Source organism: Cryptomeria japonica, chromosome 1 (assembly GCF_030272615.1).
Source record: "Cryptomeria japonica chromosome 1, Sugi_1.0, whole genome shotgun sequence".
Taxonomy (NCBI): Eukaryota; Viridiplantae; Streptophyta; class Pinopsida; order Cupressales; family Cupressaceae; genus Cryptomeria; species Cryptomeria japonica.
The window spans coordinates 17,440,572-17,461,748 of NC_081405.1; the positions used below are offsets into that span (position 1 = coordinate 17,440,572).

General features: G+C 37.0%; 1 protein-coding gene across 2 annotated transcripts in view; it reads left to right on the forward strand.

The window, feature by feature from the left end:
• The first annotated feature begins 569 nt into the window (after positions 1-569).
• The window catches only part of LOC131068208 (U3 snoRNP-associated protein-like EMB2271), a 44,851-nt gene continuing 24,243 nt past the window's right edge, over positions 570-21,177 (forward strand). For both annotated transcript variants that reach the window (XR_009111958.2, XM_058003390.2), the window contains exons 1-5: positions 570-1,202; positions 14,114-14,438; positions 14,525-14,749; positions 15,350-15,608; positions 18,748-18,926. Coding sequence is in view for 1 of the 2 variants with exons in the window: in XM_058003390.2 (XP_057859373.1) it covers positions 712-1,202; positions 14,114-14,438; positions 14,525-14,749; positions 15,350-15,608; positions 18,748-18,926 (1,479 nt within the window). In the remaining variant the exon portion in view is untranslated. The remainder of the gene's footprint in view (positions 1,203-14,113; positions 14,439-14,524; positions 14,750-15,349; positions 15,609-18,747; positions 18,927-21,177) is intronic.

The following is a 21,177-nucleotide window of genomic DNA, read 5'->3' on the forward strand; positions in this document are numbered from 1 at the left end:
AAAGGCATCAGACCCTTATTTGGATAAGCCACGACCTCCAAACCTGGCCACACCCTCGAATTCACTCAACTTTCTTTCCCACACAACAACCGTGAACTAGAAAAACAAAGAAATTGCACATTTTGACTAGCAGATGAAGCAATACCAATCATTGAGGAGGTGTAGACAAAAGGAGCAACTTTAGGGAATTATATTTCCCTGAAGAAAAAATTGTATGTTTTTTTAAAGTTAATATTTTAATTCAATTTTACCTTAAACTTTTTTTAAATTATTATTATTTTTTAGACTGTAGGAATCAGGTATAGCACCCCCTATAAACTACAGTGCGTCGGGTAAACTTTTTATGTGATCGGTGACGTTGGTACAACACGTCCTTTGATACCATGTGGACTGGGGAGAGACTTTAAAATTAATATTTTAATTTAATTTATCTTAAAAATATTTTTAAATCATCTTTAAAAAAAATTAAAAATTAATTATTGAAAATTAAAATAAAACAATATTTATGTACTTTGAAAAGTATTTTAATATATCTGCTATTTTTATATAGATTTTTTAAATATATGTCAGTTCTCAGCGGTAAGATTTAGCCCCCAAAAACCTAAAATTTATTTTCAGAGGTTTAAGCCGATAAAATGCACTTGCAATCACAGAGCTTCTGAAGGAAGTCGCCGCCATTGTTAAATCTGAAAGGATCAAGATTTTCTGGCAATGTTTAAGATGAAGAAGCAGCAGCGTCAGAAAAACAACATTTCCAGAGGAGGAGGAAGAGGAGGAGGAAGAGGAAGAGGAGGAGGAGGAGGAGGAAGAGGAAGAGGAGGAGGAGGAGGAAGTAACGGAAAGAGAAAAACTCCTGCAATTGACAATGATCCGTTTTTCAATGATAAAAACCCCAAACGACAGAGAGGAAAGGGCGAGGAGATTCTCAGCAGCGAAGAAGACGACGACGATTTCGTTGACAGAAATGGGGAAGAAGAAGACGTCGCCTTGGAAGACACAGAGACTGCCGATGATAAGCGACTTAAGTTGGCCAAAGCTTATCTGGACAAAATTAGGGAAATAACAAAAGCCCAGGAGGAAGAAAACGAAGAAGATGAAGATGAAGAAGGGCGGAGGGGTAAAAGGGATTCGCTTGTTGCCGAGATTCTCCAGCAAGAGCAGCTCGAAGAGAGCGGCCGGGTGCAGCGCCTTTTTGCTTCGAGGTATTTTTTTTCATTTAAATTTTTTTATCGGTTTGATAAAATTCTCTTTTTGCCCGATGTAATATTTCGCAAGACCTTTTGGAGGTATCAAGTGCGAGGAAAACTTTTCCTCGACAAGGACATTGAGGAATTTAGTTCATGAATCTGTCATTTCGAAGAATATGTATGTAGAGGGAGATGAGTACCCCAAGCATGCAATTAGACAGTTATAGGTATGAATAATTATCACAGTTCAAATCAAAAGTGCAGTCATAATGCGACAATTTTCAAACCTAAAACAATCCTCAAATGTAGTCACAAATGATTGTCCAGAGGACAACATGTAGAATACATAAAGGACAGTGAAATGAGGTTAAAGTGGGTAGTTAAATAGTTATAGAAGTCTATGATAGAAATCAGCTGTAGTGCTTGATGTACAGAGCATTGCTTGTGGAGGTAGACTTGGACATGGTGTAAATGTAGATGTTTCGCATCCAAAACTTGTTGAGGCTCTTGCAAATACAAATGTTTTGAGCTTGTAGCATGTGGGGAATATCACAGTTGTGTTCTAACACTTTCAGGTGACTTATACACATGAGGAAATGTTAGTTATAATTATGGGTTTCTTGAACATGGAAAACGAGTTGGTCACTAGGTTCCAAAAAAGGCAAATGGACCTTTGGAATGCATATCCTTGTTTTCAATTTCTTGTAGACCATGGCACACTGTTATAGTAAATTCTACAGGTTATTTGTTTACATTTGGCGATGGAACATGTGGTGTTTTGGGTCACGGAGACAACACAAGTGCAGGGTTGAATGTTAAGGTTTAAGGAGTGACTTGAAGATATAAATAGACAATCACCTTGTGAAGACATTGAACATATCGATGACAATCTTTGGTGCTTGTAATTACAGTGCAGAATGGATAGACCTTTTGAAGATGGAATTTGTGATAATCACCAAATATATATGAAGAATAGTTAACGTTGGATGGTAGATATGGCAATTGGTGTAGTGAGAAGATAAAGTGCATTTTTTAAAGAACAATGTTGTAGGTCTAGGGACAGTTTGATGCCTTCAAGTTCAGAGCAGATGGAAAACAGACAAAACTTTCAGTTTTGAAGTTAATGGAAAGGGTATGCAACATCTTCAACAAGATTATAGCATATAAATCATAATGCTTATAGAAGTCAATAAATAAAGCCCTGTAGTCATAAATATGTTGTTAATAATATGGACAGTGACATACTAGAAAAGAATAAGACAGTCTCTGTGGTAGAAGGAAAACAATGAAAATATTGGAACATAGTGCAAAGGAACAACCATGATAAAGGTTTAATAGATGCCAGTCTAAATAAAGCCATGGGGAATGTATAAACAACAAAGTGAGGTTTCAAAATTACTGCTTCATCATATAGGACAATCCTTTGTCCTCTCCAAGGAGACAGTAGGTTATCAACTTATCACAGATGTCATAACAGTACTAGCATAAAAACAAGAAGAAGCTTTGTCTATTCTAAAACAATCATTAAGACAAAAGTAAGAGTTAAGAATACAAAGTGACAGTAACAGTCCCTGTGAAAAGAATCACAGGTTACAAGATTAATTGCCTTAAATGACCTAAAAGACAAGGAAATTAGAACACGGAGACAGTCAACTCACAGTCCTAAATGACAGTTTTTATGATGAAGAAACTAAGAAGGTATGGATATAGTTCTTTAGAAGGGACAATATAAAAATAAGAGGGACAATCTCTAAAAAAGCTGATAGAAGAAGCACATAAAGGTATAGTTATGAAGTCATGTGAGACATAAAGCATGAATGTGGCAACTGATAGATGACTATGGACTGTAGATTGATTGAGGAGTAGAAGGAAATGACCATTATAAAGTCTGTCAGGCACACGAAAGACAGGCGAGCATCATGCCTAAAGAACAGTCTCCATAGAAGCCTAAGGTACATGAAATACATGGCAGCGAGCTTGAGTCAAATGTAAGATGATAGTGAAACAAAGAAGGTAGATTGCAGCATGAATAGAAGTAGATAGTCATGGGCACTATAATAATTGTCATGTGATTGGTGGACAACAAATTCAAAGTTAACCCTTGACAAACATTAAGGGTAGAACAAGGTTTGCAATAGAGAAGAGTGAAAAAGTGATAGAGAATCTTCACAAGTCATATAACCTATAGCAATCATAGAGGTTGGCAAATGTAGCATGAAAGAAGGATATCGGTAGTCATCACGAGGCCTCAAGACGATAAATAAAGTTTCATTAAAAATGACATTTGTAGAATGACCAAATGCTTGAACAAATAAAAAAATCTCAGTGTTATGACAATTTTTCGAAAAATTTCATTCAGCAGCATAAATATGACTAGTGTCTACAAAGACAACACCAAGCTTTCCTTGAAGAAGGCAATTGCCTCAAAGATGATAGTCCCTTGGATATATTAGAATAATATTGGCATATCTTATTATTTAATGGTTAATGATGTATATTTAAGTAGATTAGATTCTTTCTAATTTTGCTTTCAGTTCTCGATGGTTTCTTAGGAAATATTGTCAATGTAATTGTCTATATGTACATTTCATTCTTTCAATAATAAACAAGCAATTACCATTGTAACATGGTATTGGAGCGAGACGAAAGAAATTTTTGAAGAATTTGTAATCCTAAAATTTGTTAAAACTTGAACCAGAATACACAAATACACAAGTCCTTATCCTGGGAAAACCCTCCACTTGAGGGTGAAAAACCCAGCCACACAAAATGAATCTTTTATTATGATTGCAAGTCTGATACAATAATAAGAAGTCAAGAACTAATTACGATTGTTATCATATAACAACCCACAGTAATCTGAACCTGTTCAAGAGAGACTGATCCTTCACATAGAGAAGACTGAAAAATGATGAAGATCGTAGCATAAATGATCTCCAACAAAAGCTCGAACATTACACAGAATGATTATCAAAACAAAATAAATGACGGAATGCCTTCAGCTCTCTCCACGGCTGCCTTATCACCAACCTTATATAGGAATCTGTCATAACCCGCAACAAGAAAGAGAACAATCAACGAACGAAAAAGACCAGACTCTTCACGTACTCTCCCGAACTAGCCATTACTCTTCCCTGCGGGAATGACAAGAGTCGCGCATAAGGAAAGAGGTCCGTTACACCACTGACGCAAGGAGGAAAGGCAACTGACGAACTCCATACAGGAATAGAAACGACAGCCAGCACAGAATCACTCCACATCGGATAAAAACAGTTGGCAAGGCTTCTTCATAAAATCTCTCTCGCAGCTATAAATCATCAACACTCCCTCTTAGCAAGAGAGAGATCTTCAAAATGTCATCACATGACAAGTACACATAGCTGCAACCAAAAGAATGTCAACAAAAAAAATCCCATCACAGATTTTCTCAAATAAAAAAATGTTATCGCAGCATAACAATATTCACCATAGCTACTCCTAGAGGGTGAATTAGAAAAACTGAAAATAAAGTCATGAAGTCACACACATGACTTCCACCATGGCTACTCCCAGAGGGTGTGCCAGAATACTAAGCTGCAGTGCCCATCCTAGGACAAAAGCACAGGATCTACCTTCAAGCGGTTAGGCTCTATAGGAGGAACCCGCTCTGATACCATGTTAAAACTTGAACCAGAATACACAAATACACAAGTACTTATCCTGGGAAAACCCTCCACTTGAGGGTGAAAAACCCAGCCACACAAAATGAATCTTTTATTATGATTGCAAGTCTGATACAATAATAAGAAGTCAATAACTAATTACGATTGTTATCATATAACAACCCACAGTAATCTGAACCTGTTCAAGAGAGACTGAACCTTCACAGAGAGAAGACTGAAAAATGATGAAGATTGCAGCGTAAATGATCTCCAACAAAAGCTCGAACATTACACAGAATGATTATCAAAACAAAATAAATGACGGAATGCCTTCAGCTCTCTCCACGGCTGCCTTATCACCAACCTTATATAGGAATCTGTCATAACCCGCGACAAGAAAGAGAACAATCAATGCACAAAAAAGACCAGACTCTTCACGTACTCTCCCGAACTAGCCATTACTCTTCCCCATGGGAATGACAAGAATCGCGCATAAGGAAAGAGGTCGGTTACACCACTGACGCAAGGAGGAAAGGCAACCGACGAACTCCATACAGGAATAGAAACGACAACCAACACAAAATCACTCCACATTGGATAAGAATAGCTGGCAAGGCTTCTTCATAAAATCTCTCTCGCAGCTATAAATCTTCAATAAAATTTTCTCTTTTGAAATTTTTTTAGTGAGATTTCTCCTAGTTTTGAAATTTTTTTTCAAGAGTGTTTTCTTGCATCGTGTTTGGACCTATGTGAGCTTGTGGGATACGCAATGTAAGGGCTTTTGTTTGGAATTTTTCTAGGGTTTGTGGCTTCTGTTTCTTGTTTTGCGAGTTTGTGGGTTGCTGCATGTGATTTTTTTTCCACGCTTTTCTGCACTTCTATTTTTTCGTGATAGAGTTTTCTCTCTTGTGCAAGCCACTTGTGGAAAGTTTTTTGCGATGCTTCTGCACATGACGAGATTTTCATTGCGTTTTCCATTTGCTATTTGTCTTCAAATCGTGTTTTCATACTCACATTTGAGCAGTTGATCTCTTCTCGACGGTCATGTGCAGATATCTGCCCACTGTTTTCCAAATTTCGATGTCGTCCTAGGGTTCTTATGCCGTTTCTGTGCAGGTTGAAGCTTGCACTCAATGGTTTTCTACAATCTTCAGCTACGATGGTGTTTTTCTTTGCAGATTTTTGTGGGTTCTCTATACATCTCTTGTGGCTAGGATTTGAATTCCTGGGTGTTTTTTCAGACCTGCATGGGAAGTTTTGGCTTTTTGAAGCTGCACTTAGGGCCTCATGCAGATTTTAATTTTTAGTGTCTAATCTGCAGTCTATCTCTTCATTTGTGTATTTTGTATTGCAATTTGTGTCTCAAAATTTGTCTCATTGGAATCCGTGCCGTAGGGTTTGTTCCATCCAATTTTGGTTGTTTTTTCACCTGTTTACAACCTCTTTTGTTCCTCTCATGTTTGGTGCCTGGGAAAGCATGCAAGATGGCATCTTTGAGCAACATAATGTTGGAAGGCAGTTAGAAGTTCAATGGCCGCAACTATAACACTTGGAAGCAACACATGACGACAATTTTTGAGTATTGGTGCCTTGACTAGATTGTTTTGGGCAAGTCTTCATGCCCTACAACGACGGGTTCAGATCAGGACAAATTTGATGAGCGAAATGGGAAGTCGTGATGCTTATTAAATTATCAGTCATCGATGATCAATTGCCTCAGGACCCTCAGGCAAGACAACTCCTGAAATCTGGGATCATTTGAAGAACCTACATGAAACGTTCGACAAGAGTTGTGTGTTCTTTCTGAAGAACATGTTTTTCTCGATGATGGTGGATGAAAAGATGTCTTTGCAGGAGCATCTCACGAAAATCAAAGACATCCATGATTAGTTGGAGGCAATTGGTCGAAAGATGGAGGAAGAAGACATGGTAGTCATCACTTTGAAAAGTATACCAAGGTCTTATGAGCACTTTATTGAGACACTCAACATTACTTCGACTAATGTTGACTTGAAGTTTCCAGATCTTTGCAACTAACTCCTGTAGCAAGATCGTTGGATATAGTAATTCGGTAGCGGTGCTAGTTCGTCCTCCACAGAACAGGCCTTCTCAGCTAAATCCTTTGCTAAGGACAAAGGGAAAATTTAGTCCTCTCAGCAGAAAGGCCCAAGTCAATCCCAGGACAACTACAAGAAGAAGAACATTCAGTGCAACTAATGCCACAAGTATGGTCACATGAAGAAAGACTGTAGGCAATGCTTGGCTTCTGAACAAAAGAACCAAGGAGGGTCTCAGTCAAAAGCTAATGTTATAGAGCACACTAAGTAGAATGAATCTCCCTTTTACTCATTTATGGCTAAAAGACTTGCATATCATGTCAAGTCCTCTGCCTGGTACATTGATTCAAGTGTTTCTCGACATTTCACTTAGTGGAGGGATCATCGATTTAGTGATCTTTGGAGGAGGGGAAGAGTATACTGTTGTTGGCAAGGGCAACATGCATATTCAATTTGGTGGGAGGAATTTAATTTTCCTTGATGTATACTATATGTTCTAGGCATGGAACTCAACCTTCTCTCTGTTAGTCAAATTATGAGACACTCTCCTCGGTTGGATGTGGTATCCAGTTCAGACAAATGCAGTATTGTTGATAGGGAGACTCGTGCTACAATTGCTGTGGGTATAGAGGATCATGGTCTTTATAGACTTTTTGACATTAGTGATTCTTAGGAGCATGCCACGATAGCCAAAAGTTCTTCCATCAGCAATCTCTAGCATCAACAGTATGGACATTTGAACATTCACTATCTCTCTCAGCTAGTTCGGGAAGGTCTAGTTGTTAGCTTACTTGAGATATAGACTCAGAATTGTGGAGTTTACAGAGCTTGTCAGGCTGGAAAGCAGCATCAGACTCCATTTTCGGATGGTGATACATGGCAAGCTTCCAAGGTATTATAATTGGTTCATGCCGATATTTGCGGACTAATGAACACTCCTTCAATTACTGGGTCTAGGTATTTTTTGTTATTTGTTGATGATTTTAGTCGCAAAATGTTGGTGTATTTTCTTAAACAAAAATCATAGGTGTTTAACATGTTTGAGGAGTTTAAGGCCCTAGTAGAAAAAGAGACTGGTCAACAAATAATAACTCTTAGGTCAGTAATGGGGGGGGGTATTTTGTTCTTCTGATGTCTCCAACTTCTATGCACATCATGGCATCAAGCGTCTGCTTACCACACCTTACACCCCTCAACAAAACGGTGCTGTTGAGCGGAGAAACCTCACAATAATTGAGATGGCTCGGTCTATGTTGGAACATAGAAGTGTTCCAAAGAAATTTGGGCAGAAGTAGTCTACATTGCTGTCTATCTTTTGAACTGATCTCCCACATAGGCCGTAAAGAAGAAGACTCCAGAGGAAGCCTGGTCTGGTAGGAAGCCCGAAATTAGTCACCTGAAAGTCTTTGGCTCTACAGCTTATGTTTGGATTCTAGATGTCAAGCGCTCCAAATTGGATTCCAAGATCCAGAAACTCATGTTCACAGGATTTAGTGAAAACCACAAAGCATATTGGCTGATTGATGTAGACACTGATTGTTGCATATTCAGTCGGGATCTTGTCTTTGATGAAGAACAAGGGCCTTTTCAGCTCTCTTCTCTTGTTTTGAGCTCTGAGGATCAGCCTTTGAAGGCTACGGATTTGGGTGTTCATCTTCCCTTAGATCCACTTGATGGGAGGGATTCAATAGACTTTCACTTTGAAGTTGTGGAGTCTCCCAGGCATATTATTGCACCAACCGACTTTCCTCTGGAAAATGTTGATCTACATCTTGATGAACCTTTTCCATCCATTCCAAAATCAGATGTGATCTTCATGATGATGAGCTCATTGAGGGTAGATCGTCTAGAAACAAGAGCAAACAACAACATATAGTAAATCTTGCTCTTATGGCCAACATTCACAGTGTTTATGAGCCTTAGACATATGCAGAGGCTAAAGGTATACCTGAGTGGGAACAAGCTATGGAAGTTACCACAATCTTCTGAAGAACAACACTTGGATCCTCTCTAATCTTCCACTAGGGAAGAAGCCCATTACCTACAAATGGTTGTATAAGGTCAAATATAAGGTTGATGGAACCCTTGATAAGTACAAGGCTCGACTAGTTGCTAGGGGGTTCTCACAAAAAGAAGGCATTGACTATGAGGAGACTTTTGCTCCTATAGCCAAAATGATTACAATTCGGCTCGTCTTTTCTATGCTAGCTTAGTTTGGTTGGAAAGTCCATCGAATGGACATCAAGAGTGTATTCCTCAATGATGAGTTGCAGAAAGAAGTCTATATGACGCAGCCTCCAGGGTTTAAGGTTGCCAGTAAAGAACATCGCGTATGTAGATTGGTGAAAGCACTCTATGGCTTGAAACATGCTCCTTGGGCTTGGTACATAAAAATTGATAAGTACCTCATTGATCAAGGCTTTCAGAGGAGTTTTGATTCCAATCTGTATGTCAAAACTATTGGTGGTGATATTCTTCTACTTGTCATCTACGTTGATGATTTGATTATCACTGGTAGTTCAATACTTTTGATCGATTAGATCAAATAGAGTTTGTGCCATTACTTTGACATGACAGACTTGGGACTTTTGCATTACTGCTTAGGTGTTGAGGTTTGACAGATAGATGGCTATATCTTTATCTCCCAGTCAAAGTATGCCAAGAGTCTGCTAAATAAGTTTTGGATGCAAGATTGTAAACCTGCATCCACACCTATGGAAAAAGGGCTGAAGTTGTCAGCCAATTTAGATTCACTTGTGGCGAATGAATCCTCGTTCAGGCAACTAGTGGGTAGTCTCATCTATCTCATCGCCACTAGACCTGACCTTCGTCATGTAGTGAGCTACATCTCTCGCTTCCTGACAACTCCTAAAGTTGAACACTAGGTTGTAGCGAAGCGTGTGCTGAGACATGTGAAGGGCACCTCTGAAATTGGCATTCTGTATGGCAAAAGCAAAGATCCTAGACTCATTGCTTTCACAAACTTAGATTGGGCAGGTTCAGTTGATGACAAAAAGTCTACATTGGGTATGTCTTCAGTCTGGGAACAGGTGCAGTCACATGGACCAGCAAGAAGCAGCAAGCGCTAGCTCTTTCCTCAACTAAAGCAAAATATCGGGGAATTGTTATAGCAGCTTGTGAGGTAGTTTGGCTTTGAAGGATGCTTTTTGACATGCAAATGTCTCAAGCAGGGCCTTCACCCCTCTTAAATTACAATCAAGAGGTGCTCAAACTTGCCAAAATTCCTATCTTCCATGAATGAACCAAGCATGTGGAGTTTCATTGCCATTTCATCCGCTAGCTTGTAGAAGACGGATCAGTACAGTTGCAGTATGTGCCAACTGAGGATCAGATTGTAGACATCCTCACCAAGTCTTTGAGCCCGGACAAGATTGTAAAATTTAGTGGGCAACTTGGTGTAGTTGATAGATTGACCATTAAGGGAGGGTATTAGAATAATATTGGCATATTTTATTATTTAATGGTCAATAATGTATATTTAGGTAGAGTGAATTCTTTCTATTTTGCTTTCAGTTCTCGATGGTTTCTTTAGGAAACATCGTCAATGTAAATTTCATTCTTTCAATAATAAACAAGCAATTACCATTGTAACTGGATAACGAGCAAAGAGACAACATTAAACAAATGTGGTTTTTATGATAATAATAGTTTATTGGCAGGGACAATATATATGAGGTGGCGATAGTTACATAGAAAGATGCTAAGCAAGAAGGGGTTCATCAAATTCATCACAATATTCAGGAAAGTGATATGGGTAGTGAGTGAAGAGGATGATGACCAAGATAGTATGGACTGTAAAGAGAAAGGAGGATAATTTACTACAAAGGAAGAAGGAAGACCAAATAGACCTTAAGATAGTGTTGAGTTTCACAGGAAAGGGGTAGAGAAGACATGAAGGAAAGTATTTATTCATAGAACATATAGTGTATGAAGGAACACAATCCAGGAATGGATGTTCAGTCCAATAGAGGACAGTTTATCAGGGAAACCAAAAGATAATCATTAGGGTTATGAAGGTTGTCATGGTACAGTCAAGAGGATAGAAGAATAGAATTGAAGGGCCTGTATTATGGGCATATGAAGACATCAAATAGAGGTCAAATGCATGAAGTAACAGTCTCCACTATGCATAAAATACTAACAAACAAAAGGATATGGCAGATGAATATGCAGGTCACAGTCTTGTAGGTGAACAGATAGTGAAAAGTTGAAGGCAAGAAGCTCCTAAAGGTGACGACAAGTGCCATATCCTAACCTAGAAGCTCTCCCACGCCTTAGGAGATTCCAGCCTTTTAATTGCCTTTCTCACATGCCCTATAAGCATGTTTGAGGGAGGTGGCAATAATTAAAGAGTCGTAATGGCAGTTATTGACAAGTAGAGGGCATATAAGAGACTGTTTGGTGAGTTGAATGGTACATGAGAGAATAAAGAAGGCAGTTGAACAAGTCATAACACATCTCCAAGGATATAGGAGCATTTCCAGTTTAAGGAGGTCAAAGTAATAAAGTTTTGTCTACAACCATCAGCAGTTTGAGGAGCAAAACCAGGGATAGATCAGCTAGGTGCCTGAGGATGAAGTTTAACTTAGCATCATGGCAAGGCACATGTCTCTTATGTCTTCAAAGTATTCCCAGATGATAGGAAGCCATTGAATAATCTAAAAGGGATGCCTAGGGTCTTTTTTGGTGTGAGATTTTATTGTGTAGGCGAAGCATTGCAACTTGTTATGGTTCTTTTTGGTCATTCTTAGCATGGTAACTCAGTGTAACTCAGTATTGAGACTGAGAAGCAGGTATTCTCTTGATTGTATGGAGTTGTAATACCTTTTTGATTAATAGGTATAAGCATTTTGCCTTCTCAAGAGCTGTTTTACTGTGTGCAATTGAATGATGGATGGATTTTTATGTGATTTATGTGAGAATCCTTAAACATATCTCATTTTAGCACTGTTATGCAGAAAGTACATGCCTTATGCAGATTGTGTAATTAATGTGAACCACATTGGTCAATTTTGTGTATGCAGAAGCAGCAGTATATGTGTTGAAATCTCTTTGGTGCATCACCTTGCTAGTCTTAGGTTTCATTCCATATTTTCTCGTAGGTAAATTAGATTAGGTGAATCCAAGAAGAACGGACCTTCTCTGGAGGTTGATTTCTATCTATCAGAGTCAACACTCTAAGATATCATCCCATGTTTCACCGGGTAGCTTAGTGGGCAACTCAGTAAGGGTGCACATCCAAGTGATAACAAGAGGTCAATAAGATAAATTTCAAGTGTGCATCCACCTCTTGTCACCTTAAGGATGATACATTAGGTTTGACTAAGTTTTTCCCAAATGTTATAGTCACACTATGCTAATCCACCTCTTATAACTAATTTAAGATGCCAAATGTGTTTTTTCCATGAGTTAAATATTTCCTAAAATAGTACCACATGGCATCTCTTGTAGCTTAGTATTTGCCTAGGTCTACAAAAAACTCAAAAAAACTCTCTATATATTTTTGATTCACAAATTGCTACCTTGAGGATAGCTCCCTTTCCTTTCATATAAAATAAAGTGTAAGAATAAAATCCTCAAAGAAAATGCTACATAAGGTTTACACATTCTTGCAAAACCTTCTAATTATTATTATGAAGGATGAAGAGCATCCCATCTTTTAGTTCAGCTAGGCATTCCACCTTTTGGGTATTTAATAGTTCTAGGTTCCTTGCCAATAAGGTCTTGAATTCCACATACAAAAACCATCAAACTATATGACTATGAAATGCTTCACAAAAAAATGTAAAATATCTTTTAGAAACAAATGTTGTGAGGTCACATTATAGGACAAGGATTTATTTGTAGTAAACGTATATACATATACATATACATATACATAATACATATTCATATGCATATGCATATACATATATATACATACATATGCATACATATACATGCACATGGATACACATACACACACACACACATGTATATACATATACATATGTATATACGCATATATACATATCCACATGCACATGCATGCACACATATATACACATGTACACAAGCATATGAAGTTTGTAAATAATGCAAGTAGTAGTAAATGTAGAACAAAATATTCAATAATGATATTGTTAGAAAACCCAATTTCATAATAGATGTCCATATTTAGTGGTTTATAAGATGTACCTTTGTTAAGAAACATGACCGAATATATCAATTTAATGGTACATACATATTCATAGTTGTACACATTTATTGATATAGAACAACTACAGATGTATATATTGAGTTTTTATGTGGTGATGATATAAGGAGACCTATCAATAGAAAAAAACCTTAAACAGAAAATTAAAAACCTGTCAATATAAATAAAATCCCCAACTATATATGACTTTAAAATTATCAAAATAAAATATTAACAATTTTTCTTACAAATAAACCATTTGGAGTCGTATTGTAGGGCAATGGACAGGTTATTTGGCATGAGGTGATTCTGTCTGTTTATTAAGACCCGTGCTTCTATTTTTAAAGCTTGAGTTTGGTTGGCCAAAGAGAATCAATGTTTGTTCAAACACTCGACATTAACAGTTACGATAATTTGAAATTTTAACAGAAGATTGTTAATCTAGTTTTACTTGTTTTTTTAGAGGTTTGTTCACAGTCAATTTATTAGCAAATTACAATTCAAAGATAATGTGTTTGTAGATGTTATGATAGCTTTCTGGGGCATTTATCTTTCATTTACTTCCAAAAAGGCACTATATTCAAGTGACCTGCCTAGTTGTTTAATTCTGTTGCATGTATTCATACTTCATTCAAGGAACAAAGCTATGCATATGAATGATTATGGTTGTTTTAAACATGTACTTGCTCTTTTAGTTTCATTTTTTGATGATTATATCGTGAATTTTGAATAGCTATCCAGCCTTGTGGCAAGTTTTGTTTTGCTAAAGAAATTTTGATAGTGTGGTTTTGTGCTGAGTTTTGTAAAAGAGTACAATAAATAGCCTCATGCATTGATTTGAGACAGTAAATAATTGAGTGGACAGTTATTCTAAATTCAAAATTTCATTAATAAGAACTGCCAGAAATTCTTGATTTTCTTTCAGACTTTTGAAAAGAGTTCATTTAATGAATGAAAATCTGAGACGATATGCTGTGTTATGTTAGTTTGGTGCCGTATAATAAATGAATGCTAAAGGTTAATTCCCACCAGGGTTGTGAAGCCCTCCAAGCAGGTAGAATGGCGAGTTGTTAAAAGACACAAGCAGTCTGTAACAACTGTAGTTCTAAGAGAAGATGATTCAAAGGGTTTCTCAGCATCAAAAGATGGTACTATTTTTCATTGGGATGTTGAAACAGGTGCAAGTGAGAAATATGACTGGCCCAACAGGGAAGCCTTTACAAAAAACTCAAATAAGAAACAGGGTAGCAAACATATTCTATCAATGGCTATCAGTTCTGATGGCCGGTATTTGGCTACTGGAGGATTAGATCGTTATGTTCATCTATGGGATACCCGGACACGAGAACATATTCAGGTATAATTTTCATAACCTCTAGTGTGTATACAATATATATCTGGGCAGAGCAATTACTAAATATTTAGTCTTTCTATTTATTGCAGGCCTTTCCAGGTCATAGAGGAGCTGTGTCTTGTTTAGCTTTTCGGCAAGGTACACAACAACTTATATCCGGATCATTTGATCGCACAATCAAATTATGGAGTGCAGAGGACAGATCCTACATGGATACTCTCTACGGTCATCAAAGTGAAATCCTAACAGTAGATTGCTTGCGAAAAGAACGAGTTCTTTCTGTTGGACGTGATCACACATTGCGTTTATGGAAGGTATCTTTTAATGCATTGGTGGAAGGGTTTAAGCACTTAGAGATATCCTGTTTTATATACAATTTTTTATATAGCAGCTCAAGTCTGCATTATTAAATATGTCACTTTTGAGATGTTTGATGATACTTAATCTTCTGAAATTCTTGCTATCAGTCTATGTTGTGTGCAAGAAGCAAATACCAAGATCTGCTGGAATTTGCTTTAAAACTTATCTAGAAAATCAGAATGATCCTATGGTGTGAGTGGTTAGCTCATCATATCATTAACCCAAGTTATGCTACATCTATATTATGGAGCATTCCTGTGGTTGTGAAAAGTCTGTTTTCAGTCTCTTTCACAAATATTTTACCTCTTTTTGGTAGCTTCTATGTTTGATTTTAGTATTTTATTTGCTGACACAATATATGATGATGGATTAATTATTACTAATGATGTTCAAGGCAGATAAACTAGACAGTCTTATCACCCATGCATTTGGCGGCTTCTCCTTTGATGATGAAATATATTTTATGGCCTTTTGTCTTTAGGGTGCCTGTGTGACGGTTATGGTTTCCTGATTGTTTTATTAGATTGCCCTCAATGACTAACTTTGCTGTGCAGATTCCTGAGGAGACACAGTTAGTGTTTAGAGGACATGCAGCTTCTTTAGAATGTTGTTGTTTTGTCAACAATGAAGAGTTCATATCAGGTTCTGATGATGGAAGCATAGAACTTTGGAGCATGATGCGGAAAAAACCAGTTTTTATTGCAAAAGGTGCACATGGGAACACAGGCATTCAACATCTCTCTGAGGATCATGGCACTGGGGAAAAGCCAGAAGAAATGACATCCTCACAAATTAATGATGGCAATGATATTGGTAAGCAATTTGTAAATGCTAACTAGAAATTTGGGCCCAATATCTTGCCACTATCTGAAATATTTTAAAAGCCAACATTGAACAAAAATAATTGATCTGTTAAGAAAGGTTTAAAAAGACGTCATCAAACAAAAACAATCAATTTGCAAAGAAAGGTGGTATTATTATTTGTTTACTATGCTGGGTAAAAAGTGTCACAACTGCAGTGTACTTCAAACTTGGAGTCATTTTTTTTCTCTCGTATCGCTAGTCTGGATTCCCTAGGTTAGATATTTTCTTAAAATCAAGGATGAGCAGACTGTAAAGACCACCGCTGTTACTAGCCAATTTTTTTGCACTTTTTTTCTTTTCCCTTTGATAATTTTGTCAAGCAGTTCGCACACTTGTAGAACATAACAAGTCTGTGATTTTGCAGATCTATGTGTTTCCAGTTTGTATTGGTGATTTTTGGATACGAGTGGATATTATATTCATAATAAAGCCAGTTCAGATGCAATAGTATGTAGAATGCACTAATCATGTTTTCATCATTAAACTCATTAACTCCAATGATACATAGCAGAACAACAATTAATTTTATTCAAGTGTTGAGATACATAATCAATGTTTGACAAACTACTGTATCAAAATCTGACCTCATGGGCAGGGATACAGCCAGGAAGGACTTTGAGACTGCAATATAATTTTGATTCCAGTTGATCCTTGTTGAACAGATTTGTCTGTTGAAACTCTAGTGTGTTCTTGATGGCTATAATGTGCTCATGATCCTTGTCTCTGTTGTCCAAGTAAGCTTAATTCTGTTGCTGCTTAAACCACGTCACCTCCCGTAATGATTCGCCTATCCTATGCACTTAATTTTCTGCCTAACTTACAAGTCACTTTTGCTGCTACTGAAGGTTGTGGTCCATCATTGTGCCAAATTTCACAGAAATAACTGACTTCCCACAACTACTCTGTTGCTGCAACAGCATATACCTTAACTCTGCCTTCAACTAGCTATTGAAAAAGGCACCAACTCTGCCAATATATTGTGGTCTGACTAAGTGCACGAAGAGGCCAAACTTAGTTACTCAACACCAGGTAACTTCAACTTATATGGTCGATAGTGGTGCAAGAAGGTTCCACGATTCATTTCCATTACCCAGACTGAAAATACAACTCAGCAGGACCAAAGCAGATATCCTCGACCTCTAGAAAATGGCCAGTGACCTGCAGAGATGTGAAATATCCCTAACAAGATTTTTTGAGATTTTCATGCACAATTTGAAATATCCAAATAGCAAGAACAGAATTCATACCCAGACAGCAAAAATAGTAAATTATATTTCTCCTTGAAATGAATGTGTTTCTATCTGTTAATACTTCTCGGCATTAACAAAGACCAACTCAGGATATTCAATAGAAAACATTAAAAAAAATCATCTCTGCTGCAATGTCCTCGGATTTCTGACATAAATCTGATACAATCAGTGGGATCTTTATTACAGAATAACAGAGTACATAAACACCGATTGCAAGGATGCCCAAGATGAAATTAATAGGAGCTGAGGAAATGGAAATAGAGTTGACATGCCCAGTTTATTCTCCAACAGCGATCTGATTGACTTAGGATGTGGTTCTATGATCTGAAGCATAGTTTCTTTAAGTCCAGCTTCTCCTAATGCCAATCTTCCTATTTGCTTTTCTGGTGTCAAATGACACACAGCAAAGGAATTCCAGATCTTGTGCCTTGAACACCACAGTGTTCCAAGGCTGCTCGCACCTTTCTTAACCCTGGAAGTCACTCCGGCTGGGTGTTGCCTTTCAGGGGTTTCGTCCCAAAAGACCTGGCATTTGTGAAATGCACTTGCGAATTATAACAGTTTGATGATCCCCCTTGACTGAACAGTCCCTATAAATATTGCTCACCTTCTTAGGTCGGCCAAGACTAAAAATGCCCATCACACTTATCCAAAGTTGGCCTCCCAGCACCAGTTACCAACGTTGGCCTCAAGCAAATATTGAAAAATTATATCAAATTGACCAACAGGTCGGACAAGGGCAAAAATTATTTAATAATTATATTTTTTATTAATTTTTTATTTTTTATAAACCAACTTGCAGAAAATAGGGTGTTGAATAACACTGCTTGGCCAACCGATCCAGCCCTAAATTTGGTTTATCACATGATGATTTATTAAATTCAAGGCCAAGGATTTCTAGTTGCGCCCAGCTGGTTCACTTGGAATATAACTCCATGATTAACTCAAAACACACACACACACACACACACACACACACACACATATATAGTTAGGCCATGTCACACCTTAAAAGGAGTCTAGATTTGTCTCTGCTTAATGTCAAGCTGTGTCCAAAGTGTCAGCACATGGTTTTCTTTCTCAAGTCTTGGATGGCTTTTTAAAGTCCTTTGCTAAATGCCAAGATTGTGAAATGAAGCCGCCAACTACTTCAAGCTTCCATGCAAGATGCTCACAATATAATTTTTGTTTCAACAGGAGAACTGGCCTCTCTAATTTACTTCCACAAATATTTGCAAGAAAACCAATAACCTGCAAATTTAAAACTCTGTTCTGTTTCCAACAAGCTATAACATTGAGGTGCTTGATAAATAATTTTAATTAAAATTTCAAATGGCAACCTTAGTGAAAATAATTAAATATAGCTCTAAATTACACCCAAGTAGCGACAATGATTGGAATGTATCAAATTGAAAATTGATCGCGTAGGAGGGATCTCAATGATAAAAGAGGATAAATGGACCTGACTGGGTGACTTACTAAAAATAGATGCCACTTCTAAGAATCTTGGAGAGCAAACCAAAAGTTGAAAATAACATCTGAAAGTGTCATATGACTCCTCTAAACCACCTGAGCTCACTGGTAACATCAAGTTACCCCTTTGATCAGGCTGACACAAACTGATAAAGTTAGTGCCAATTGCATTGCAAGAGAACCCGAAAATGGAGACATTACATGTATTGCAACTTTTGACCTTGTTACTGTTTTTTTGTTTTCTATATATTTAATGTGCTTTTTTTGTTCATTAGTTTTCCTTTTTCTTGTTTTTTAACTACACTTTTAAAATATTGTGTTGAATTTTTTGCTTGGATGCTGAAATTGAGGAACCAACTATGCAGGGAATGGTAACATAACACATAAAATGGGAAGTAGCTCTTTTGTAGAGTCCTGGGTTGGAGCTCTTGCAGTGTGTACAGGGAGTGATCTTGCTGCATCAGGAGCTGGTGATGGAATGGTGCGATTGTGGGCTATCGAGAACAGCAGTAAAAGCCTTAAAGTTGTGCATGACATTCCCTTGGTAAGAAATGAGATTGCTGTTTTCTGTTTTGAATTCAATGACAGATGAGAAAAGGCTTAATTAAACTGTAATTAGCACTGGTGAGCATGCTTTGCCTTGTAATTTTACATTGTTAAAGTGAATTGAAAATAAATGCTAAGGTTATCTAATTAGACTCTCTAAAAGAGGATTGTCTTGCACTGTTGCATATTGCAAGGATATGTAACAGTAAGGGCTCGCTCTTCTGTCTGTTTAATCTCTGATTTAAAGCTTTCTTGCAGCTTAGTGCATATGTATTGAGTGTTGTTACTGCATGTTACTGTACAGTTCTTATGCACTCTCAAAGGTGTCTTTTTTACTTTTTAAAGTTTCCTACTATATCTATTGAATATGGTAGAGTTATTAGCATACTATTTTATGTGACAATGGAATAGCTATTTGAGGTAGGGGTGTTGTTCTGAAATTAGCTATATTAGCTACTCTGTTTCCATGAAAGGTTTCGACACACCTAAGGATCGGCGATAGGGATGGTCCATCTGTTGGTTTCTTTTTCTATTTGATTTTGTGTCTTCTCTTTAAAACTTTCAATTTTTGCATCAATTTGAGGATCTAATGTTGCATTTAATTGGATAAAATACTTGTTGAGCCACAATTTTTTTTATCTTTCATTTTTGGCATTTACTGCTTAGTGCTTTATAGTTTATACTTTGATCATAATTTGCATGGAAATGGAATGGGATCTGGATATGGCCCCCTTTTCCAAGTTGGTGCTCTAGGTTTTTTTGCATGGAAATTTTCAACTTGAGAAACTTATAATTCTGACATGATTGTCACATAGGTTGCTTTTACTGGCATCTCCTCTTTGTGGATGCACCTTAACCTGATTCAATCAGGTATTTACTGGTGTGCTGTATGAAGCTTAACACCGAAGCATGTGATCCTCTTTCCCTCAGACTGGGGTTTTAATTTATTGACTAATTAAATTTGTTAAAATTAAATGCACTCATATTCTTATCACTAAGCAGAGACATTGAGTAGGTGGCTTATTGAATGAATTTAAATCAGTTCTATAAGCAAAAGCAGTGAAATGCGTAGATGGTTTTTAGTGGAGCAGTAAACCTTCAGCCTCAAATGATCTTCTTTGTACAGAGACTAATTTAGCTACCTATAGTTTCCAGCCTTAGTTGCACTTTGTCTTGCCCTTTTTTTTTGGATGAAGCATTTAAATCATCAGTAGCTAGATACCGTGGTCTTCAATCTTTGTGATAGTTCTGAACTCTGAGACTATCATTTCAAATAAATTTTGCTGTGGGTCCAAAGATGGAGGCACAATCTCCTGCTTTTTCTATGTCCCAAGTAATGATTATAAAGTCTGTAATGTCCCCTTTGGGAATACCTGATTTTTGCACAAACATAACAAATCCAATACTATAATTTATTTACAAGAGTACTCTTTCACTAAATGTCATGTCCCCTTCTCTTAAAAATTGGTTTTTGGTCAGTATTAAGTTTTAACCCATTTTATTCTTCTATGGGTTAATCAGACAAGATTAAGGGGAATAATTAATTTAATATTTATGAATGTCCAAATATTTTCAATATCAAAAGGACATTCAAATATTCAATTAAATATTTGGAAACACTTAGTGGGGAGTTGGATTTTGTGCCATAATGGGAAGTTTAGAATATTTCTAATTATGACTTTCCTACCAAGAGTGGAGTAGGAAATTGAAATATTTTTAATTAATGATTTTCTCACTGAGAGCAAATTTGGAAAGCAAGAGTGGAGTGGGGAACTTAAAATATTTCTAATTAATGATTTTCCCACCAAGTGCAAATTTGGAAGGTAAGAGTGGAGTGGAAATTTGTAACATTTCTAATTAATGATTTTCCCACCAAATTGGCAAAGGACAAGATAAATACAAAGCATATTTGGGAAAATGGATCTTTATGCCATTTCTATTTCTCAATTTTTCATTGTACGAACTTCATGATCTGCAAAATTTTTTTAGTGGACAGAAACCCATTGGAGATTGGAGGCTTGTGGATGGAAACCCATAAGTTTCAGGTGGATAGTGGACGCAACCCCATTGCTCACATAGAGCAATGCTATCCAGAGGTTGCATTGGAGCTTCAAGATTTTAGCAGCTTGAGTAGTTTTCCATTGTTTGTGTCAGGACTTATTACTGTTGCTACAATGATTCTAGATGTGTTTTGAGGGGTTTGTTGCTGTTATCAATCTTGTATAAGATCATATGCTATGTACTTTCCA